General features: G+C 40.1%; 1 protein-coding gene across 6 annotated transcripts in view; it reads right to left on the bottom strand.

Annotated features, from left to right (window-relative positions):
* Positions 1-25,863, bottom strand: part of STXBP6 (syntaxin binding protein 6) — a 236,134-nt gene that overhangs the window by 3,480 nt on the left and 206,791 nt on the right. For all 6 annotated transcript variants that reach the window (XM_041758518.1, XM_041758521.1, XM_041758516.1 and 3 more), the window contains one exon: positions 2,461-2,618. In XM_041758518.1, coding sequence (XP_041614452.1) covers positions 2,461-2,618 — 158 coding nt within the window. The remainder of the gene's footprint in view (positions 1-2,460; positions 2,619-25,863) is intronic.

Below are 25,863 nucleotides of genomic sequence, written 5' to 3'. Positions count from 1 at the left end.
CCTTCATCTCCCCCTTAGAACACCCCCAGGGCAGGGAAACCAAAACAAGGGCAGACTGTCCTCTCCTTCTTCCATCTCTACTGAAAACAGGCCACTGGCTGGCAGTGGTCAAGGCCAGAGGCCTCTTTGCCTTTGATGGTCTAATCAGCTTCTGTTCTGACAGCCTTGATTCAAGGGTTGTTTTGTGTTTAGAAAGTACCAGCATTTAGCAGGAGCCTTGCCTACCCCACTTGTGGTGGTGGTGGTGGTGGTGGGGGTGGGGGTGGGGACGGGCACAAACTCTTTACCACCAATCCCTCCCCATCCCTTTGTTGGGATCCTCTATCACATTTCTCCATTCCCCTACAATGCTTGTTGTGTGACTGAATGGGGCAGGTTCAAGAGAACCATTTTCATGGAAATAGTTATGACCAGTGGTAATTTAGATTTATATATGCCAGGTATTGTGATAACAGATTTATAGGTTTGAATTCATTCAATTCTCTCTCAAGGCCCTAAGAGACAGGCCCTGTTATTAATTAGCCTCATTTTACTGAGAAGGGAATTGGGGCTTAGAGAAATTAGGCACTTGCTCAAGGTCAGTGGGATGGATATCAAACACAAGACCTTAACCACACCATCCCGCCTTCCCAAGCTCCTAGCAAACTTGGCCACCACATCAGGGAAACAGGGTGACTGGGGTCAAGAATCATGGCCATCTGGTCAGGTTATCCAACCCAGTGTTTGTACAGCGTCCTCCGAGGGGGACGCCCACATGGATGACCTCCAGGTATTGTCTACTCCATCTTGGGAAGAGCGATGGTAACCTGGTTCATGACTTAATCATCTGCCTAAACTCTGGTCTTAGCAGAATCTTATCAGTGCACTGCTGGATGGTCTATTCTGTGTGGTGAGGCACAAAAGAGATACACCCGTGCTATCGTCCCTCCCAGACTTGAAGACAATTACAAAATTATTCCCTTTGGCTTTCTCTTCCCCATATCAACACTTTGAATGTTTCTCCAGACTTCCACCTGCCCCCCCCAACCAAATCACAACATTTTGCTGTTGTTATCAGTGAAGCTGGGGGTGAAGGGGAATTCTGGCATTTCCATGTCATCATTTTTGCTGTGTCACAAAGGCCGGAGGAGGGATGTTAAATGTGAACCTTCAGGAAATCTTAAACCTGAGCTCCCTCTTTCTGTGACAAGCAAGGGTCTGGTCTCCAGCAGGACCACCTGCATTTTCAGCCAGATCTGGCCAATTCTCCTCCAGGGAAGCCCACATGGGCCCCCCAGGGTGGGGGCAGGGGTGCAGGAAGACCCCGTGGTGACAGAGGGCCAAAGACACAAGGAGCCGGGTCTGTGCGAGGGGGATGCAGGACAGGAAGGCAGGAAGCATCCCCGGGATTCAGATCCACCATTGGTCCTGGGTCTGAGCCCCTGAGAGAGACCAGCTGTCCTCAGCTGGGGAGACTTTTCTTGTTACTTGTCAGTCAGGTTGTCCATTCTCGTTTCTGCAGCAGAAATGGGGTTTTCTGTTGAAGCAAGTTAATTTTTGCCCCAAAGGTCACCTGAAAAGCATATCTGAGAGGACAGATTGTGAGCTGGAGATGCCAACAGTTATCAGCAGGGGTTGTGTCTGGAAACCTAAATTCTAATCACTAGCCAGACAACTGCCCTTTGACCTGAAACATAAGATCAGTAATAAATCCTCTTTATCACCTGACCAACGGGGCTGCTCTTTCCTTTGGTTTGTGGCTGCCTCAGAGAGCCAGCTGCCAATAAAAACTCCCCTTTCCCCTTCTGAAAGGCACACTCTTAGGGAGTGTGTGAATGTGCACGTGTGTGCCTGTGGTCACATGGGAAATGCCGTGACCTGAATTCAGAGCAGGGAGGAACCTTGCGGGCAGCTCTGCACGAGTCAGGTCAGCCTCAGAGATCCAAGGCCCCTTGCAGAGGGCAGCCGGCCCTGAGATGCCCTGCGTCCTGGGACTAGAGCTTGCTTTTCATACAGCGAAGAGATAAAAACACAGGATGCTGGGCTCACGACCATGACCGGAAAAGGACGGCAAGGAAAAGCAAGTATGAGCAGCCCAAAGTCCTTTTTCCAGCACTGGCCATAGGAGGAGAGATATTCTTAGATTTGACCTCCTCTGCTCCCCATCCTGTTCCCTGAAACTTGAGCCCTCACAGTCTGGCCAAGAACTAAAGATGTTCCACATCTCCCAAAGATCCAGATCCAAGGTCAGAGACAGAGATAAAGATGTTGGAAAGGAGAGAAATGAAGGAACAGGTGCAAGAAGAAACCCTTCACGATTCTGGTACTTATTAAAGCAGCAGGTTGTATTGGGGAGGGGGTGTAAAGGGGCTTGATTTTGATTTTGTATCTCCCACCATGGGAAACACACTGAAGTAAGTCTCTTGGGGTGAAGCTCCCTGAGCACCCGGAGGCGGACCTCTGCCCCTCTGCAGGACCCACCTTGTGAGCAGTTTCCGCGAACTGCTGGGCGCTGTTCTTCATGTCTTCCGTCTTCTCCTCAGCTCGGCCTAACCGCTCCCCACGCTCATTCAAGGCCTGGCTTGCTTTCTGTACGGCGCTGGTCACGCTGTCGGCTGCCGAGTGGAGGATGCTGTTTCCTGAAGAAGCACAAGCAAGGGCATCAGAGGCTGTCTCGGCTGACCTCCAGCGACTGAGCCCTGTGAGGGCTGAGCACCTGCAAGTGCAAGGCGGGTCCCTATAGAGAAGCCTTGAGGATCTAGGCACGTGTCACTATTTCTCTGATCTCACCTGACTGTGCACATGCAGGAAGAGTACCCACAGCCTGCACAACCTTCATGACTTGGGCAAAAGCTGACGGCTACTCTTGCATCCCCTTCCTGGCACAGCCCTCACTCCATTCTACTGCCATTTTGTTTGGTGAGGGCCCAAAGGATAGGGGCCATCTGGATTTAGGACTTGGCTTGCGAAGGTAAATAGAAAGCCTGACAAGTTCATAGAATAAGACGAGTTCAGTGAGACCTATCTGGATCTTACGTGCTTTTCCTCTTGACCTGGGTTTTAGGTGAAAACCCACATGAAAAGGGGGCACAGAACTTTCCCAGTGAGAATGCTCTGTATTCCTTTCAACTCCTCCCTTCCATTTTACCCTGTCATGACTAGATGCACAGCTTCATGTAAGGAGCTGTGGATCGGTTTCAAAGTTCAGGGGAGATGTGCCAGCTCCCAACCTTGAATCCTGAGCTATGGCTTGGTTGGTTGGCCCTCCCTGCCTCTGATCTCCAAGTTTATGAAATATGGGGCTTCAATACTACTTAGCCAGGAGGTAGAAAATGGAGACAGACGCCAGCCGTAGAAGAAACTGAGCACCTTTAGATTCACAAGAAATTGAAACCCATCACATTTCAAAGAGTTACACATCCCTGACATCCCATTTGCCAGGACTGGAAAACAGAATTCAACAGTGAAGAACTGGCTGATGCATAACCCACTGAGAACCAGCGACTTGCAAAATGACAACCCTAGAAAATTTATAGCTGTATTTTGTTAACACTGAGTAGAAGATATTTAATGGCATTTTATGTAATATCTTTATGTCTTTGAATAAGTTTATTACATCGTTTAACTTTGTACTTGGGATGGATACATCTAGCCACAGACAGCTTTTAATAGAATGTAATTTCCCCTGGTCTTAGCTGTAAAGGCTTCCTGATTTCTCCTCTGTGGGAAAAGCCTGTGGTTTGTGGAACAGAATCTCAGGCAAAGAAAGTGCCTGGACCCCAGGAAGGATTTTGTAAATTGTTCACCATTTTTCTTCTTTAGGAGTGGATTTTTAAGGCCTTCCACTATGTGCTAAGGCAAGGAGAACAGGGGCAGTAGCTGAGTATTACTCAGTTGTAGTAAGCCCTCCATGAGCCAGGATAAATCAACACAGATTGATAGCAGAGATGGGGCTCTGGAGGAAACTGGTTGAATACAAGGGCTGGAATGGAAGGTCTAGGTCTTTAGAAGGGTCCTGGAGGAGGGGAAATTTTGGTCCCCCTCTACTTTCAAATCACATTCATGACTACGATAATAGCCTATGTTAGACCACTGCTGAACATGTGAAGAGCATTTTGCTATCTTAAGCACCTTGACAAATGCTATCTCGTTTGACTGTCCCACAAATTCTATTGAGAAGACTGAGTGTAGTTGAGGTTAAGTGGCTTGTGCAAGGTCATATCCCTAGGGAAGTGGCATGGTCAGCACTGTGGAACCTGACTTTCCAATGACTTGTCCTTATTCTGTACCTTCTTCTTTGCAGATATGGTGTAGGCTGTGGGAAGCACTATAAGAAGACAGAACTGTGAGCAGACCAACAGAGGCAGATTTTGACAGATTATTTCCCAAAGTAATGCCTGATTATTTCTGTCCTTAAGATATTCCTTTTGGTCAGTGAAGAGTTCTTACCCATGCTGCATTGTAAGTCAAGTGGTCTCGAGAAGAAAGAGGCCAGTGGGATGGAATGAGAGGATGGAAGGGACTGGAAGGTGCAGAGGAGTGGGGGGAGCACACTAACATTTCATCCTTTTCTTGCTTCCTTTCACATACTTAGTGCTTAGCCACCAGAGGCTGGGGAAAATATGGGGCAGGGAATCTGCAACTTCATATCCAGGAATAGCTGCATTAAACCAAAGGGATTTTAGAATTAGCTACCGTAAAGTGAGGAGGGCACATAACCAGAACTTGTCGTTTCCCATCAAGACTGCCCCTCATGATGTCCTCTGAGTTAGACACATCTGTGTTTCTGGAATGAACCTGCTACGCATAAGTCATACTGTTTTCTTGTCATGACTTCCTTAGCCTTGTACAAGTCAGGTCACACTGCATCCAGTTTTACGGGATACCGTTTAACCAACAGGCATTATAACTAAAAAAGAACCAAATGTTGTCTTCACTATTCAAAGATGACACGGATGGCCACAATCAATAGAAAGTCCACCTCCAGTTATTTTCAGACATGAGGATGAATTTGAACAAATCTCAGGGCCTTAGTTGAAATGGCCTCTCTCTCCTGGTTTCAATTCTAACCATATTTCAGGCTCAGTGAAGTCTCATCAGCTTTATCAAGCTTCAGGTCAACCCCATACTCTCCTTCCTCTCAGCTCCATAAGAACTGTCTATATCCTTCCTAGGCACTTACTCAAGGATAGTCATGGGCAACGTTTCTACCTCATTTCTTCATCTGTAGATGTGATTACTTTCCAGCCAGCTTATAAATTCCAAGGGCACCATCTCATATGTTGGCCATTTCCTAAATTTTGAATCTTTCTCCTCTTCCCTTGGGTTTCCTGCTTGCTTACTTTCTTCTGAGATCTTGCTAAAGCTGTAGTTCTGGAGGTTCTGTCCTTGACCCTCTTTTCTCTCTCTTCTACAGACTCTTCCTAGGTCAATTTTATTCAAGTCATGGCTTCTGTGACCGAATTCTGTCTTTTGCTCTCTTGTGCTGCTAAGCTCCGGATCTGTATGTTTTCTTACTTGACAACTCTACATGAGTGTGTTTTCTTACTTGAACAACTCCAGGTGAATGACCCAAAGTCAACTGGAATTCTGTATGCCTAAACCTGATCCCACTGTCTTTCCCTCCACCTCAGCCTTTCCTTTGGGGTCCTCAGCTCAGTGAAAACCCCCATTATCTTCCCAGCTCCTCAGTTCAGAAATCTGGGGTTCTAGTATACATCCTCCCTTTTACTTCATACAACTAAAGCTCACCTTCTACACAGCTCTCTACTTTCTGTTCTTTTCACCATCTTCACTGTTTCTGTGTTGACCTAGGTCCTCCTGCTTTCAGAATTAAAGCAATAGCCTTTTGTCTAGCTCTTCCCACACCTTTTTTGGTTCATCTTTCACACTTCATGCTAAATTTTTAAAAAGGTGAATCTGTTACCATCTCCCACTCAAGATAAAATTGAAACTTTTGCCTTCATACTGCTACCTCTGCCTGGAAACCTGTTTTTTATCTTAGCCTTCCTAAATGGCTCCTTCAATACACTTCAAACTCCCTCTTAGAAAACCCTGTCATGTCTAGCCCACCCTACACCTGACTGCCATTAACATACACATTATCTTGTATCTATTTCAAATGGTGCATTTATGGGGCACCTAGGTGGCTCAGTCGGTTAAGTGTCCAACTCTTGATTTCAGCTCAGGTCATGATTTTAGGGTCATGGGATTGAGCCCCATGTCACTGGGCTCAGTGATGCATAGGGAGTCTGCTTGAGATTCTCTCCCTCCCTCTCCCTTGGCTCTTCCCCCTGCTCATATGAGAATGTGCATGCATTCTCTCTAAAATAAAAAAAAAAACTATCTACAAATGGTGCATTTACTTCATGCACATAATTGTTGGCCATCCAGGGTGAACTCCCTGAGGGCAGGGACTATGCCTTTTTCATTTCTGTATTCCTGATCCATGGCACACAGCAGACACTTAATAAATGTTGGTTGACTGAGAGGCAGGAAGTATATATCATCCTTTTTATGATTTTTTCATGGCTTAGCAGAGGGTTGGACACATAACTGATGCTGTCACATGATCTAACTAAGTCCTGAAATTCTAAACTTGCCAAGTGACTAAGGAATTAGTCTGTGTCTAATGGAGTTAGTTATCTCATCTAGTGATTATGCCAGGAATTTAATGAGTTAAATAAAAAACAAAATGTAGGGGAGCCTAGGTGGTGCAGTTGGTTAGGCAGTGGACTCTTAGTTTTGGCTCAGGTTGTAATCTCAGGGTGGTGAGATTGGGCCCCACGTCAGGCTCCACACTCAGCTCAAGAGTCTGCTTGAGATTCTTTCTCCCTCTGTCCCTCCTGCTTGTGCTCTCTCTCTCAAATAAATAAATCTTAAAAAAAAAAAGAAATAAAATCATGTAATATTCGATTGTTTAGGCATAATTTATATTTATTGTACATTTTATTTTAGTAATTTTTCTGCATGTGTTTCTCTAAGACATGGCTGAGACCATAGTATATATATTTAGTTATACACCCTATGGTGGGCACTACCCCATGTCATTAAAAATTCTTTAAAAATACTGTTATAATGGCTGTATAACACTACTGTAATTTATTTGACACTCCCTTTTAGATATTGGGTATGTTTCCAAAAATTTTGTTTTTTAAAATGAGGTTGCAGTGACAAAATGAATTATTGCATTTACACACACATGATCTTTGCCCACATCTCTGACTATTCCTAGAAGTGAAACTGCTGATTCAAAAAATATACACATTTTTGAGGCTCTTGACACATGATGAAAATTGCTTCCCAGAAAGATTCACTCAACTTTCAACACTATTCATTTGAGTGCACACTATGTGCCGGGCTCTGCTATATTGAAACAAATGGCAGAATGACTTTGAGGGAGTGATTTAATGTCTCTGATCTTCAATTTCCTCATCTAAAAATGAGGGTCATGCCATCTATGGTGTGGCTGTTGTGGAAATGAAGATGAAATGTATACAAAGTGCTATAGGAGCTCAATGGATATTTGTCTCTCCACCTCCCTAAGACCATATTTGCTCTCTTGGAACTTTGGAAAAATGGCACAATCCCATCCAACTCCATTGCATGTCTCCCTCTCTACTCTCCTATTTTGCAGCTAAGTGTCTTGAGGCTCACAGAAGACACTTCTTAGGTGTCTTTGTACACCTGCTGTGTGTAGCTCAGTGTGTTGCTCTGAGAGGCAGCTGAGCACAGGCTCACTAAAGTATGCTTTATTCAAAAGCTGGGGACCATCATATTGTGTTGAGTTAAATATGGAAATGAAACAGTCTCCCAAGGCGGATAGAATAGTAATTCTCTCTAAATGGACAGGAAGCATATTAATACCCAAATTTATTTGAGTAGTCTGAGAAACAGGCTGTCAACCACAGCAAATAAAGTCAATTGCCTTTTAAATTATAGTGTCTGGAGAGTAGAGACCAGTCTTACTTCATTAATGTTGCATTTACATCAGTTCCACTTGATATGTGCTTTTAAAATATATATGCTGGCATCTCTTGTCTTGATGCTGCATCTTTTATGTTAAGTGATTGAGCAGACTACTGAGCTAAAGCTATAACGTGAGATAAAGCAGTAACTATATTCAGTCACTGTTTGAAAACATAATTAAAAGAAACTTAAATGTATAAGAAAGCGAGGAAAAAAGAATAAGGTGTATTGTAAAGCAAGAATACAAAAGAGGAGGAGGAAAGATTTTCAAAAGAGCACAAAACATGCCAACAGCTCAAACATCAATGTAATTTCTTTATATTGTCCTAGATTTCAGCTTGTATCTTGGTAATCAAAATTCCCAATTCAATAGCTAAGAAAGAGGCAACTTCAGGAATTTTCAGCAGCTACTTCCTCTATCAAATATCTGTATCTCCATATCTACCTATATCTTTATATCTGTATCTATAAAGATTACATATATATATATATGTATACATATATATATGTATATATATATACATAAAATACAAAATACTCATCTTGTTGGAAAAAAGGAAAATAAAATAAATAAATGATCAATAAATATATGCCAATCTATACTCAGTGCTAAGTAAGCATGCTCAGGTCAGAGCACTGTTTTAAAACTGAATAGTTTCTGGGCATCTAGGTGGCTCAGTAGGTTGAGCATCTATAACTCTTGGTTTTAACTCAGGTCATGTCTCAGGGTCCTGGGATCATGCCCCACATCAGGCTCTATGCTTAGCCTTGAGTCTGCTTGTCTCCTTCTCTCTCTGCCCCTCCTTCCACTTTCTTTCTAACAAATAAAAATATACAAAATCTTTAAAAAAATCCCAAATAGTTTTTTAATAGTTTTGCTTGGACTATTTCTACTCTATGGTCAATTTAGCCACTTAGGAAGAACTGTACAATAATGCCCCATGTATCCAAACTAATTTAAAGGAAAACCAATTATAGAAAAAATGTAACATAGATTTGTGTTCTAATACAATAAACTCACAAAAATTGGCAGGGAGATTCATTATGTGGTTAATAGGTTAGGAATGCTGGAAATTCTCATAGTGTCTGTCCAAAGTGTTTAGTAATAATTTATTCACTAAGTAGCTTAAATAGTCCCTGTTCTATTCTTGCCTATGATATTACTATGTTTTAGCGAATCTATTTTCATGGATGGGCCTAAGGTACTCTTAAGGCTGGTCCAGTATTAGTGACATTCAAATGAACCTTCCTGGCCACAATTCTATGGGATTCACTCAAGTTGCTTTTTCCTTTCCTTTTTTGGCTTCCAATTTTCACTGATCAGTGTCTTTACCACTAGAGGATATATCAGCAAAAGAAAAGTCACATGGAAACTAGGTTGCCTGCCTGCCAGGTCCTTTCTCAGATCTAAAGCCACTCTGAATCACTTATAGACTACCCTGCTTCCAGAGAGGAGGGACAGTAGTTGACCCTTGCTTGGTAACCTGGATGCTTTCTAGGAGGTTCTGCTTAGGACTGTGACTTGCACTAAGCACTTTAGAAATGAATATAATTTAAATAACAGTGAAGATATTAACTTCTACAAACAGAGTAATTAAATGCAAAGGCCTACCTGGTGAAACAAGTTGGTTCTTAATTCTCAGACTCCATTAATTATCTGTGAGCTTGAGTAAATTACAGAGTTCCACATTATTGTGACTAATCGATACTAATCACATTGCTGCATCTCAATGTTGGACCACCTCGAGGATCCTCTAATGGAGATTCTCCCCAAAGTTTAAATTTCATTTGTACTTTTGTAGTAAAGACTAATCAGACAAAATCTGTTACAAATCCAGGCAATTTTATGTAAAACCTTTCTAAAAGGAAGAGTTGTTAACCCATGCTGGGCAAAGATACGGTATGCCTCTCAGCCGGTTACTTACAGAACCAGCTGCTATTCACTGAATGTCTGTTATGTGCAGGTACTGTGGTAAATTGTCAAATTCCTCAAAGGAATATTTTCTTATCCTATTTTACAGTTGAGGAAATGAGTGTTCAAGAAGGTAGAGTAGCTTACCTAATATCACCCAGATTTTGATCCCAAAACTCTTTTAAAAAATACTTTTAAGAATAGTATACACTTAAAAAAAACTTAAGGTGGTACTTAAACTGTACCACACAATAATCTGATATACACAATGAAATAATTATTACAATCAAGCTAATTAACCTGCCCATCCTGGATTTTTTTTCCTTTCCTTTTTTTCCTTTGGTGAGAGCACCTGCAATCTACTTTTAGCAAATTTCTAATATTCAATACAGTATTATTAACCAGTCATCATGCTGTGCATTAGATCTCTAGAATTATTCATCCTATATAACTTCACTTTTGTATCCAGAGGACCAATATCTATTTCCCCCATCTCCCTGCCCAGGGAAGTGAAACAGAAAGAAAAAAACTACATGATCTCGCTTATACGGGGAAGCTAAAAAAGTCAAATACATAGAAACTGAGAGTTGATCCCAAAGCTCTTGATGACTATGTCAGCATTTCTCAAAGTGGTTCTGTGGTTTAAAAGAGCATACATAGAAAACTCCATTCTATGATAAAAATGACTTTATAAAGTGCCGATCTAGCTGGTTCCTTTATTGCAGAACTTTGGAAAACCTTTAATATGCTAATGTAAATTGTGAATCAGAAGGAGGTAGGAATGGGAGCAGTAGAGATCTGCCGGCAGAATTTCTGAAACATATTTATTCACAGGGTCCTTTTGTATAGATTATTTTAGTAGGGTGGATTTCTGCAGAATCTGCTTTGGGAAATGCTACAACAAACTATACTGACTCCTAAGTTAAAGGAGGAAGAATAAATCCAGGCTGTCTTCATCAATTTAGTAATAGATAGACAAGTCATGTAATTACATTAAAAAGGCGTGCTCTATAGAGACAGCAGAACAGATATAGCATGCTGAATGGTAGTTCCAGAATTATCTTTTGTTTCAAGTTGGTGGCTAATTTCAGGGACCATGAAACTTGTTTGTTGTCTGCAGCTGGATGACAAAGAAAAATGGACTCAGTGCTCAGGGATACTTTGTAAACCCATAAACCCAAAAGCGTACATGAAGAGACCTTAGAGTTATCTACTACTAGTATTACTAAAGGAACAAGAAAGGGCCATTTTATCAGGCGAATCTCTTCTGTTGGAGATGTAAAGGTAATTTAGTAGAACTGTGGCCTGTTCCCAAGTCATAGTCATACCCCATAGCTAAGGACTCAAGAGAAAGCCCAATGCCCTTACTCTGTCCTATAGATCTATGGCTCATACTCTCCTCCCAATGCTTCATTCCAAGATTCCCAACAGCAAGGGTCAAATATTTAGGGTTTTATTCAGGTCCCTTTAAATACTTAAACCCAAGATATGTAGAGAAATTCACCAGTCCTTTCAATGTTCATTTAAATGTGGTCTTTATGGGAATTAAGGAAGACACTTGTCATGGGCATTGGGTATTGTTTGTAAGTGATGGATCACTAAGTTCTACTCACAAAACTAATATTACACTATGTGTTACTAACTAGAATTTAAATAAAAACTTGGAACAACAAAAAAATAAACTTGGTCCTTACGAACATGTTCTTATAAAAGTCACAGGGCACAAGGAGAATGAATTTAAAAACAACTTCTTTTGGTTCTGTTTGTTCAGAGAATACCAGGCTCTCAGAAAAGTGGCTGAAATGTAACTTCAAAGAGGGAATCCTTCTGAGATTAAAAACCTAAATTGGCTCTAAATTTGGTAAAATAGATTTTGACCATTCTGTCTTAGCTACAGATGAGAAATAAACCAGATATGATCTATTGCTGTCTGTTTTGTTAGTCAGAAGCCAGCGTCTTTTACTTGAATAATTACAATTTCAAGTCCTGATGCAATCTGAAAACCCTCTACAGTGCTACTGGCTAAAACTAATTCTTTTCAATATGTGGAGTCTGCTGCTTACTTCCTGGGTGACCTTGAATGAATAACTTACCCCTCGTGCTTCAGTCTGTTTCCTTACCTTACCTTTAGAGGGTTGTTGTGAGGCATAAATGAGGTGAATTACAAGCGGGGCACTTAGAACAGTGTCTGGCACATAGGAAACACTCAACTTTAGCTATTACTGAAGAGAGAAACTTCCGGTATCTGGCACTAAGGACACTAAGGAGTCTTTGTGTTAGCTTTCTGCTTTAGCTTGCCTTTCTTCCACTACTCTTGTTCACCCTGAACACTCTAGAAGGAACAATCTATCCTACTGTTAGCCTTGTCCTTCCCAATCACCATGTACTTCCAGAGAAGGATTTCCACCCCACTCTTCTAACATCGCTCACTTGTTCATTAACCTCTCAAGTCCATTGCCTATTTTAAGTTTCCTCCATGTGGCCACTGGACCACAAGGTGACCGACTACTTCTTTTTAAAAGCCACTCTTTCTCTAGGCTTCTATACCAGACTATTTCTTAATGCCCATCCCCATTATTCTCTATCAGTTGCATTCTTTGCTTGGTTAGGGGTATAAGGGCAGAACATACTAGCTATGTGGTCTCAGGTAAATTAATCTCCGTGGGCCTCTTTTCTCATTGGTACAGTAGTGATAGAGTCTATTTTTCCTAGCATTTGTTGTGAAAATTAAATGAAATATATGCTTACTATAGTGTTAGTAATGCAGTATGAGCTCAATACACACTGTTATTGGTGATACCTGATTCACTCAGCACATGTATTGTCGAATAAACATCGGCCAGACACTGTCTATATACTTGTCTGCTTCTCAAATTTTACCTTAAATTAGTCCATTCTTTGCCTTCCCACCCTCCATCTGATTGTCTTTTCCTGAATTCACTCACTGTGTTAATGGCCCTTCTGTCCACCCAGTATCCTGTGTTCAATCCCCTTTAAGTCCAACCATCTGTCACACCCCACATACAAGTTTCCACGCAGCCCAGCTCTTTGCTTAGCCATCCATTCTATTTCCAATCCCACCACACCTTACTGGACCATGCAGCAGCCCAGGTGGTTTTATGGCCACTAGTGTGTCAGTTCTCTAATACATCATCCTCTTTGCTTATTACTAACCTGATTATGCCCCTTCCTTGTTGCGATCCTTTGTGGGCTCACCCATAATGAACGCAACCAAATCAAGAGGGTCCCTCCGGATCCCATGTCAAGCTATTCATTTGGTGTCCCTCACTCCCAGACTCCAATCTCTACCCACTGCCCCATTGTTTCTTTTTTTTTATTTATTTATGATAGTCACACACACACACACACACACACACACACACACAGAGGCAGAGACACAGGCAGAGAGAGAAGCAGGCTCCATGCACCAGGAGCCCGACGTGGGATTCAATCCTGGGTCTCCAGGATCACGCCCTGGGCCAAAGGCAGGTGCTAAACCACTGCGCCACCCAGGGATCCCTGCCCCATTGTTTCTTGACAAATTTTAGAAAACCATTAAAGTTTTATCAGTTCCTTACTATAGGTAAAGTAGAGCGTATCATAAATGAATTTGGAAAAAAATCAATGTGAATAAAAAGCTTAATAAGGAACATTGTACCTAGCTCTGTAAGGGTGTCCAAACATGTGTGTGTGTGTGTGTGCGTGTATATATATATATATATATATATAATCGATTGATCGATCCATCCATCCATCCATAACATTAGTACTCAAATGCAAACCTAGCACTTAGATTTTGGTGTCTAACACTGTTTTCTGCTAGAAAGCAAAGTTGTCTGGAAAATGGTGGATTCCACACCTTGGTACAAAGAAAACTCAGATAGGCCTGAAGCATTGCCAGACAACAAGGATACCTTCAAATATGGTAGAGCTAGCGCTAAAAGAAACAAGTCAGTTTTAAAGCAGGTCCTTGGGCAGCCCAGGTGGCTCAGCGGTTTAGCGCCGACTTTGGCCCAGGGCGTGATCCTGGAGACCTGGGATCGAGTCCCATGTCAGGCTCCCTGCGTGGAGCCTGCTTCTCCCTCTGCCTGTGTCTCTGCCTCTCTCTCTGTCTCTGTGTCTCTCATGAATAAATAAAATCTTAAAAAAAAAATAAAGCAGGTCCTACTGGACAAGTTGTGATATTTAGAACATCAACAGTAATAAAACTTTTAACAATGAGCATGACAATAATGGTAATTTTATATAACTTTGTAGAAACCATAACTTGTTTATGTTCATAAAAATGTATGAAAATGAGGTTGAAATACAAAAAAAAGTTGATTGTAATTGGATGCTTAATTTATGGTACTGATTTTAGTAACAGGCACAGGCTTTTGTACATTCTAGTTATTCGAGCTGTGATGCCCTTTCCGTCCCTAACCAACTGGTAATTCATACTCATCAGAGATCACTCCACCTTTCCCAAATTTTCTGCTGTTTGTTTATTCATTGAAATATTTTCTTGCCACCTATTTCTTTTGCAGCAGGCTAAGCAGCGGGCAGGGAACACATTCCCACCTTCCTGATCCCCATCCTATGCTAGACAAACAGCTTATCATCTAGAAACAAGAGGCACATGATGTATAGGTTATGTATAGGTTAAAACAAATATATGCAGCTTTAAGGCATGCATGTGTGTACTCACAACACAGATATGTATACATACACACACACACACACACAATTTAAAAATTGCCAAGCAGTTAGCAAACAATACCCTACGCTCGTGAATTCAAGGAGAGAGGGACTGACTCAGCATCGTTGGGGAGATCTAAGGAGGTAATGTTGAAGCTGTGGTGTGAAGAGACAAGCTGGAGCAAAGTCCATGTGCAAAGGCTTGAAAGATGAAAAAAACTGGGAACCAATATGTGGCTATAGAAAGGGGGAGGGGGAGTGAGAAGAGACTAGAGAGAGAAGCAGGCACCAGATTACACAGTGGCTTATAGACCAGGGAAGTGAGATAGATATTAAGCGCAACTGGAAGCCACTGAAGCATCTGATCTTATCTATTTATTTTTAAAGATTTTATTTATTTATTCATGAAATACAGAGAGAGAAAGGCATAGGCATAGGCAGAGGGAGAAACAGGCTTCCCTCAGGGAGCCTGACTTATTTATTTATTAAATATTTTATTTATTTATTTGAGAGAGAGAGAAAAAAGAGAGAGTGTGAGAACAAGCAGGGGAGGAGCAGAGGGAGTGGGACAAGCAGACTCCACGCTGAATGCAGAGTCCAACATGAAGCTTGATCCCACAACCCTGAGATCATGACCTGAGCCAAAAGCAGACACTTAAACCAACTGGGTCCCCCAGGCCCCCCATGAGAATTAAGTATTTAATTTTGGAGAATGTTATGCTTAAGTTGCCTGTGAGACATCCAACTGAAGTCAGTAAGGCAAACAGATATTTCAGTATGAAGCTCTACAGTGAAGTCTGGGTTGGAGATAAAATCTGTATGTCTTCAGTATACAGAGAATGGCAACGGGTGAGCTGACCTCAGGAGCAGTGCTAAAGAGAGAAAAGAAAGGGGTTTGCAAATTCCCTCTATAAGAATTTAACATTTAGAACAAGGTAAACATAAAGGTGCCTACAAAGGACACTGAGGAGAAATAACCTGAGAAGCAGCAGAAAAACCAACGTGAATTTGGCATAGTGCCAATTAAGTTAGGGTAATACATCAAAAAGCTGGCTACAAGAGTCCCAAGATCATTCACTGGGCAAAAAATAGTCTTCATCAATTAGAACTGGGACAACTGGATATCCACATGTGAAAGAACAAAGTTAGACCCTGCCTTACACCACATATAATTTTAATTCAAAATGGATCAAAGACCTAAACATGAGAGCTATACTATAAAACTCTTAGAGAAAACATAGGCATAAATTATGACTTTAGAGTAGGCAATGGTTTCTTTGATGTGACACCAAAATCACAAGCAACAAGAGTAGGTAAACTGGATTCCATCAAGATTCAATCAAGATTGGGACGCCTGGGTGGCTCAGCGGTTGAGCGCCTGCCTTTAGCTCAGGGCGTGATCCTGGAGACTGGGGATCGAGCCCCACGTTGGACTCCCTGCATGGAGCCTGCTTCTCCTTCTGCCTGTGTCTCTGCCTCTCTCATGAATAAATAAATAAAATCTTAAAAAAAAAAAGATTCAATCAAGATTGAAGTAGGGAACAAGACTGATCATGCTCCCTAACCCATGCTTCCTTAGCACTTTATTCATGTCTCTATTCCTATTCCTATATTAATACATTATAATTACTGGTTTTCAGTGTCTGTTTAGTCAAATACTATGAATTTCTCAAATATCCTTGACTATCTCCTCCCCATTTGTATACTTGCCAAGGAGAGTACAGACCCGTATATCACATGCATTTTGTGGCTGGAGCTATAATATGAAAATAAACACATTTTTACAAATAGGAAGTAAGAATATAGGGTAGAAAATAGAGAGAAAGCTCACCAAGGAGAAAGAGCTCACCAAGGCTAATTCATTAACATGGAATGGAACATTAAATGATTTTGGATTAAAATAATAAAAAGTTAATGTTTTGTGGCTCTAAGAATACAGAATGAGGTCTGAGGTTGAATATCCTTCACAATAAGCAAAAGTGAATTTACTGTGCTCTTTGACAAGAAAACACATATTCCCCATTTAGCACGTGTCCAGCCCAGATTAGTTCTTACAGATGTTTTATTTCAAACTAACCCAAACTGTGTCTGAATCCTATTGTTGTTGAATGATTAAGCTCTTTGGGAATTTAGCATAACTTCATCATGTAGAACATACAAATATCCCATTGCCATACATTGGAAAACTTAGGGATCATCTAGCTCCCTGGAGAGAAAAGTGTGGTCAGAGGGGCAAGTGAAAGGAAGTGCTCAAGGTTATATCCCGAGTAATAGCAGAGCTGGCCCTAGAAGCCTGTTGGACTTGGAGCTCAGTGACGTTTTATGGTCTTTTTTTATTTTTTAAAAATTTTAAAAGATTTTATGTATTATTTATTTGAGAGAAAATGAGCACATTCAAGCAGGGGGAGGGAGAGGGAGAAGTGGGCTCCCTGCTGAGAGGGCCCTGGGATCATGATCTGAGCCAAAGGCAGATGCTTAACTAACAAAGCCACCCAGGCACCCCTGTTTTATGGTCTTTTTTTTTTTTTTTAAAGATTTATTTATTTATTTATTCATGAGAAACAGAGAGAGAGAGAGAGAGAGAGAGAGAGAGAGAGAGAGGCAGAGACACAGGCAGAGGGAGAAGCAGGCTCCATGCAAGGAGATGTGGGACCCGATCCCCGGTCTCCAGGATCACACTCTGGGCTGCAGGCGGCGCTAAACTGCTGCGCCACGGGGGCTACCCTGTTTTATGGTCTTTAACATTTAAGAAACACATGTAGAAACTGAGAATCTGGTAACTGATCTCCTTAAAACAATCCACTCATGTCCCCTTTGGAAAATATTACCCCTACATTTTGGAGAACTTCTGTTTTTTTTTCACCAAGGTCACTTTACTACGAGACTAGGTCATTATTGCTGTAGTTAAATCCTATTTTTTTAGGAGTTAGTAAAGAGAATAAAGCCTGCAGCCTTGGCCTATTTCCTTTTATGATATTGGCATCTGAAAATTTCAAAGTTTGGGTCAATTATGCTTAAGACGTTGTCATCAAAGGCAACAGAATTCAGGACACAGTTCATTGAATTACAGCTTCTCTTTCTGGTCCTGTCCCATGCTGGTACCTACACAGACTTGAGAGTCATTTATTTGTCTTAATTTGGTGAATGCAAAACTGAGAATCTCACCTCATAGACAGATTGGGAATATGGTGATGAATGAGCAGCTATGCTGACACATGTCAAGGGCAATTTCTGTCCAGGCTATAATCATAGGGGGATTTTTACCATCTCTGTGTATCACACATAATTCTGAACTTGATATGAAGTCTCAACAGGCTTCATGACTATTCATTAGTCACTCGATAATCTTAATGTATTTTGTTTGATTACTAATGAATTCCTGTGACATATTTTACTTTCTAAGAAGGATAACCCGAGAAGTGCCACTTGGTCATTAAAATCCACTACAATTATCATCAACTGAATCAAATTACTATGAATTACACAGAGGAGTTGATCCACACTGCATAATTTTTCTATTGAAGTATATTTAACATGCAAATGTTATATTAGTTTCAGGTGTACAACATAGTGCTTTGACAACACTCACCACAATAAGTATAGTCCCCATTAGTCACCATGTAATAATATCATAAAACACAACAATTCATATTAACCAGATACAAACTGAAGGAAAGAATGCTTAATCCACTGTAGACCTGGATGCCCATTATCAAGGTTACAAATGCAACTCATTTTCATTTTATTCTATTCTCATTAGGGACTACGATTTCCAAAGTGCCTATTAAGTGCTAGGAACTATGTTAAATGCTTTATATCTACTATTCGAACCATCTTGACAGATACCCTTTAAGATACATACTATTATTCCTCTCCTAAAACTGATGAAACTCAGAAACTCACCTGGGATTATCCTGCTAGTTAGGGACAGAATCTTGATTTGAAATTCAAGTCTAGTTGACTACAAAATCACCATTCTTTTTAGTACCATGAGAGATGCCAAAGTTTCTGAATGGTACACCTTGTGTGGTGAAAGGCACCAGAATGGATTTTCATTTGTCCCAGCCTCATGTTGCTAGTTATACCTAGGATATGAGAATGGTATTCACAGTTTTCTTCTACTTAATGTCTCCTCCTACCCAATAACTTGATAACTAAGCCAGAGTTTCTCCTCCAGGAATTCAATAATGATTCCCTGAGGCTGAGTGAGGTATTGTCTATGCTTCCCATAGCACCTTTCGCACTTCTCTAATGAAGCATTTACTCTAATGCTCCTATTGGTCTACTTATTTGTGTACCTCATTAAACTAGGTGCTTTTTTGGTCACAGGTAGTCCCTGCATTTTTCAGCATCTCCAGGCATGATGTTTATCACTTATTAGGTGTCTAATAGATGCTTGTTGAATGAATAGTAAATTGATAAAGAATGGAAGATGTTTTTGATTTTTATAAAGATGTGATGAAGTCACAATTTATGCCTAAAATGTTATTTGCATTGGCATTCATCTTGGGTTGTGCTATTCTAATCAGCACATGGAAAGGATCAAATTCTCAACATATTGAAATAAAAATCCAATTATATAGTATTTTTCTAAATTGTTGGGGATTAAGAAAATTCTGTCAAAGATATAAACATACACAAAATGCAAGTTCAGGAAATTTGATTAATGTGGAAAAATTTACTTTCTATAGAAATAGCACTATTTCCAAAATTGTTATTATGATTCTGGTGGGAAAAAGATGACACACGAAGCAAGTGAAAACCAAAACAGATTTTGCTTCTTCCTGTGTTTACTCTACTTAGAATATGAAGGAAGGCCTGTTTTTTTCACACCTCCTCTGTTTAAATAACACACTTTTAAAAGGGATTAAGCATTGAAAACTCAGTTTAGAAGAATAAACTTTTAGTATATTCCATTCCTAGTCAACACTCAGGTTAAAATTGTAACAGAATCACATATAAAATATGAAGGTTTCTGTCAACTTAAAAATATTTTGTATTTCATTTATTGGGTGTTTCAAGTGGCATTATAAGCTATTTACAATCCTTGTCATGGGAAGGATCCTTATGTATTGAGCAATGAATAATCCTGACACTTTTAAAGTATGTGACTCTTATGTGAATAATATAGATACTAATGTGCTTTGGAATTTATAGAGGGGGAGAGACCTCATGGTGAAGAAATGATGATGATCTGATTGAGGTGGGATTGATGAAAGGAAGAAGGTGACCAGTGAGTAGACCGTTGTAAATATTCTAGGAAAAGTTGAAAAAACTCCCAGCTATAATTATAAAGATGGGAATGAAAAAAAGCCAAGTTTTAAGAGACATTAAGGGAGCATTTCAGCATTGGATAACGGGCTTAAGATAATTTATTTGCAGATAATGTACCACAGATTCTAAAGAGAAAAAGCAGAGTCTTCGGGTTGATAACCTACTACAAGATTGAGTAGATAATTTATTTGCAGATAATGTACCACAGATTCTAAAGAGAAAAAGCAAAGTCTTCAGGTTGATAACCTACTACAAGTTTTAAGAGACATTAAGGGAGCATTTTAGCATTGCATAACGGGCTTAAGATAATTTATTTGCAGATAATGTACCACAGATTCTAAAGAGAAAAAGCAGAGTCTTTGGGTTGATAACCTACTACAAGATGGAGTTCAAGTTATTTGAAATTACAAAAAAAAAGTGATTCTTAGGAGTTTTCCTCCATGATAGGAATAAAGGATTTGGCAGAAGTAATGGTAGGTGTTCCCAAAATTGCCTTTCATTTTTCTCCTTCCTGGCTACATAGAAAGTATCTATCTTCCAGCATTCTTTGCAGTTAGTTTGGTAATATGGCCAGTGGACTGTAAGCAGAAGCAGTGAGTGTCACTTCTAGGCTGAGTTAATGAGAAGTCCTTGAGTGGCCTTCCAGCTCTCTTTTCCCTTATGGAATTGGACTCTGGAAGGTGCCTTTTGAGATGGTGGATCAACAAGACATAAGTAACTTGGGTTCTTGCATCACCAATTAGAAGTTGCCCTAGAGAGGCATCTTATTCATAGACTTTGTTGGAGAAATAGTGTCTTATTTGGTAAGCCACGGAGATTCTGCTGCAGCATAACTGAGTATTGTTCTGACTAATAAGAGGAGTGTGTTCACATATGCAACCCATTCTGGGGAAAGGACCCAGATTTAAAAGACCTTGAAAATGTTTTATTTAACTAAAATAAATCAAATGAATGATATTATTTTTGTGTGTAAGGGTGGGAGGAGTGGAATTCATAAATGCATTTTATAAGTACTGAACGGAGTTGGCCACTTTAAGATTTTTAAATTCCTGTGTTAGAGGAAAAAATAAATAGTATTGGTGCTATAACAAAAATACCATAAACTGGGTGGCTAAACAATAGAAATTTATTTCTCAAAGTTCTGGAGGTTGGGAAATCTGAAATCAGAGTGTTGGCCTGGTGGGGTTCTGGTGAGAGTTCTCTCCTTGGGATGCAGATGGTCATCTTCTTGCTATGTCCTCACACGGCAGAGAACAGAGAGATGAAGCAAGCTCTCTTTTGAGAAGGACACTAATCCCATAACAAAGTCTCTATTCTTATGATCTAATAACTTGCTAAAGTTCCCACTTCCTAATCTAATCCCACTGGAGTTGGGGTTTCAGCATGCATTATGGAGGATACAGGAATGAACTCCATAACACTAATAAAAAAACATTAAATTTTATTTTTAGAAAGTTCCTTTTTTCGAGTTCTACATTAAAAACAAAAAAGTAGATGCTATTAAAAAATAAGCACTAATAAACCCAACTTATGGTTTAAAATATAAAAGCAGGGACACCTGGGTGGCTCGGTGGTTGAGCATCTGCCTTGGGCTCAGGGCATGATCCCAGAGTCCCAGGATCAAGTCCCACATAGGGCTCCCTATGTGGAGCCTGCTTGCTTCTCCCTCTGCCTATGTCTCTGCCTCTCTCTCTCTCTGTGTCTCTCATGAATAAATAAATAAAATCTTAAAAAAAAAAAAGAGCATAGGGCAGCCCTCGTGGCTTAGAGGTTTAGCCCCGCCTTCAGCCCAGGGCATGATCCTGGAGACCCGGGATTGCGTCCCATATTGGGTTCCCTGCATGAAGCCTGCTTCTCCCTCTGCCTGTGTCTGTGCCTTTCTCTCTCTCTCTGTCTGTAATAAATAAATAAAATCTTTAAAAAAAAATATAAAAGCATAGACTTTATAGATTAATATACTACATAAATACTGTTATTAAAATCTGATTTTCTGCTTTGAACATGTAACTTTGGCTGCTCTTAGTAACAATATCCCTAGTGTCATTTTCTCTCTTGTGCAGTGAGGATGCAGATACATTTTTTCTACTTGCCTTCTAAATAAAAGTGTACCTGCTGACAAACTATAAAAAATGGCAGTCAGGTAAGAAATATTATATTGTACAAGTGAGACCATATATTGCAATCACCATGACTATAAGGAGGTCTAGAAACACAAGCAGAGAGAAATGGGATGCCAGATGTTACTCCACTCTTTACTGCCACCCAAGAAAGCCCCACAGCAATGCCTTTGCTCACCCTTTGGTGAGTCACATCCTTGAATATACATATAAAATCCTACCCAAACTTTGGTCCTTAATGATTTTTAATAAGATCATTGGTAACATGCCTTGACTATTGGTACCATTCAATTCAGTACAGAAAGGGGCTTTGAAAATATAAAATATTTATTTTGCAGTGAAGATCTGCTCAAAATACCAAAGATCAATAACATTTGAAAACTCACAATTCAGAGGTGAAAATCAATAAACAGTCAAAGGGTATCAACTGACAAACTAAGGTTTCAATTCTTAGTTGTTGTAACAGTGAAGAAGTAGGGTGGGAAGTCTGGATAGAGGTCAACAAGTGAAAAGGAAGATGAATGGAAAAAGTATCTTTTTTAATTCTTTAAATCTTCAGAAAAAAAAAACTAGCTTCAAGTCAAATCTTACGAGTCTAATTAAGCACTTTTACTGCAGGAAGAAGCTATAATTAAAGTTTTACCTTATATGGCTTACTGACTTGCAGCTGCAAGGCAAGTGTTTTAACATGTCATCATATTGGCATTAGTTTGACAAAATGTAGTAATCATTTCCTTTTGTGGACTAGAAGATATCAAGAACATGCATATTTTAATTCCTATGTTAGCTGATACAGACATAATTATTAAAGGTTACAGGGAATATATGGTATTGCCATTTTTTCTATCCTTCTTTTTTAAGTAATTGAATGCTTTGCTTATTTTGAATAAAAGTAACTTGACACAAATGATCTGAAACAAGGAGTTGAAACAGCAGGGAAGCTGGAAAATAGGAAAAAATTCTAAAGCTCCAAAGAACATAAAAAAATTCATTATTTTAAAAAATTTTTTTTTGAGAGAGAGCACGCATATGAGTGGGGTGTGGAGGGGCAGAAGGAAAATGGAGACAGAGAATCTTAAGCAGAGTCCATGCATGGAGCTGGATCTCCATAACCCTGAGATCATGACCTAAGCCGAAATTGAGTTGGGTGCTTAACCAACTGAGCCATCTCCATTTCCCCCCACCCCTCCCCAAAATTTAGTATTCTCTCTCTTTCTTTCTTTCTTTTTTTTTTTTTTAAAGATTTTGTTTATTTATTTATGAGAGACACACAGGGAGAGAGAGAGGCAGAGACACAGGCAGAGGGAGAACAGGCTCCCTTGCAAGGGAGCCCGATGTGGGACTTGATCCTGGGACTCCAGGATCACGCTCTGAGCCAAAGGCAGGCGCTCAACCGCTGAGCCACCCAGGTGTCCCCAAATTTAGTATTCTCAAAGATAAAAAGCAGCCTGAGAACTACCCAAATCTGAGAGGCCAAAGACCCTTATAAATTTAAATAATTCAAAAATTTCAAATTAAAAATTATTTAAATTTATGCTTTTATAGGAAACTAAACTACTACCTTTCTAAGTTCAGGAATAGATGCATGTCCATTACATGAACTCTGATATTTAATGCTAATTGGCATAATCACATGCTAAGGCAGTTCTCTCACATATACGTGCTATTTTAAAACAGGATAAAAAGGCAGCACAGCACAAGGTTGTTCTGTGATTTTGGGGGTGGTGGGCAGGTGGAATTATGTGAGCTGGTTGGAAGTGTCAGTCCCTAGGACTTTGAGGCTGAGTCCAAGTAGAGTACCTACCAGCAGAGTCACCCAGAGTTCTCCACTTGTGCTCATTTCAGGGGGGGTTACCACAGAACTTATCTTTAAAATTCAGTACATGGGTGACGGGCACTGAGAGGGGCACTTGATGGGATGAGCACTGGGTGTTATTCTATATGTTGGCAAATTGAACACCAATAAAAAATAAATTTATAAAAAATAAAATAAAATAAAATCTCAATATCAGCAACTGAATTAATATATTTGCATAATAGAATGTCTCTCTTTGGGATAATAAAACCTTATACTTTATGCATTCCAAACAAAAAGAAAAATAAAATTCAGTACAAAGACAACAAATAAGTGGAAAAATACTGCTATTCATCAAAGAGGTCTAGGCTATTGCTCTAGCTGTCAATGTGTGTCTTTGCATTAGACTTCCCTACCCTCAGTGGGGTCTGCCAGAAAGACTGGGTTATCTCTAGGGAGTGCAAGTGTTAGAGATGAGACAGTAGGCTGAGGGTGTCTGGAAATAGGAACTAGAAAGGAAGAACAACAGCTAACGATCTCTTGGAGTTTGGCAACCAAAAATAATCTTTTCTTTCTTGTTAAATTCTGATGAAAGCTCTGGATTCAGTTTCCCAACTGACAGCTTCACTGCCTTTAAATGAGGACCACACATATTTGTTGTGGTCTGTAGCCATGGAATTGAGCAGGATGTCTGAGTTTGGTTGTTCCAAGAAGCTGGAAATCTGCTGTGTTTCCAGACTCCTCCTTAACATCTACATGGTACACATACCCAGCAAGCCCCAGAGCTCCTAAAAGCAGATATCATAACACCCAAAGGACATCTATTCTTTTGCCATCACTCTCCAGCAAATGACAACCAAGGAAGTGCCTTACTCAGGGGAGCATCGGTATGAGCTCCATGTTGTAGTGGCCTATCATCTTCATTCATCTCTCTCAGTGGCTGTCTTTGTTGACTCCATTCCTGACAGTAGACTTGGGAAGATTCTCCAGTGCTGCTGGAGGGTCAGTGCTTGGCACTGGCCAAGGACATAACTTCTGCTTGATCTCAACTCTTTAAAAGCTGAATTTGGCTCACTAAAGCTGTATCAAGACAAGCTTTTGTCTTTGTTTCCATTCATTTTTAAAGATGTGAACATGTAAAAAAAAACCGAAACAAACATATTTGTAAGGTGGATTTTTAGAAGTTACTAAAAACTGAAGGAAAAAAAAAAGCCAGTGTATTTGAGGGCCCCTCCGTGTCTTACTATTAAGTACATAGCATCCTATTCCTTCTAGAACTATACTGAGAGGGGAATAAGTGAGTTTGAGGATAAACACATGCAGGAACATCTCAAATGCCCTCCCTTATTCAGTTCCTATTACTTTTTTCCCATTTTAACATTCCCAATAGATTTAAGAATTGATGCTTTCTATAGGCTGAGGTGAAAAAGTCAGTCCAGAGAAGATGAAACAAAAAAATCTAACAAGAAAAAGATAGCCCAGATCATCCAAGTCCAATAGGCCTTGAAAATGAGGGCTGAAAACATTACAGAGATCTCTCTTCTCAAATGGGAACCTGGCTGAGCAACCCCCTGGAGACTTGAGCTCTGTGATTTTGAGTGAAAGTTGCATTGTATATCCCTGTCTGCCCTCCTTCTGTTCTGTTCTCTAATTTTAGACCTTTGGCCTAGGGAGCATCCCTTCACAAAAGGATCAGCAGCAAGCCCCAAAACTGACATTTCCCACACTAAGAGAAAGAGAGAAAGGAGTGGGATTCCCTATCATCTCATTGTAGGTTAATAGCTTTTTATGTAATCACAACACTAAGGGAGATGGGAACCACATCATTACCCATTTCAAATTATATTACACTTTATATTTTCTTTTTTTTTTTACACTTTATATTTTCAAAGTACACGAAAACCTCTATTAAATGTACCTAAAAATGCTGTTTCTGACTAAAAACTTACAGAAAACCATTACTCTAAGGCAAGAGTCAGCAAACTGTTTCTATAAAGGAGCAAATGGTAAATACCATAGGCTTTTTCAGCTATAATATCTCTGGCCAAGCTACTCAACTCTGCCATTATGGAATGAAAGCAGCCATAGGAATGGTTGTGTTTCAAGAAAAAAAAAATCTGGATATAGCCTGAGGGCTGCAG

The sequence above is a fragment of the Vulpes lagopus genome, chromosome 6 (genome assembly GCF_018345385.1).
Source record: "Vulpes lagopus strain Blue_001 chromosome 6, ASM1834538v1, whole genome shotgun sequence".
NCBI classification, from domain to species: domain Eukaryota; kingdom Metazoa; phylum Chordata; class Mammalia; order Carnivora; family Canidae; genus Vulpes; species Vulpes lagopus.
This window is presented reverse-complemented; position numbering and strand designations above follow the sequence as displayed.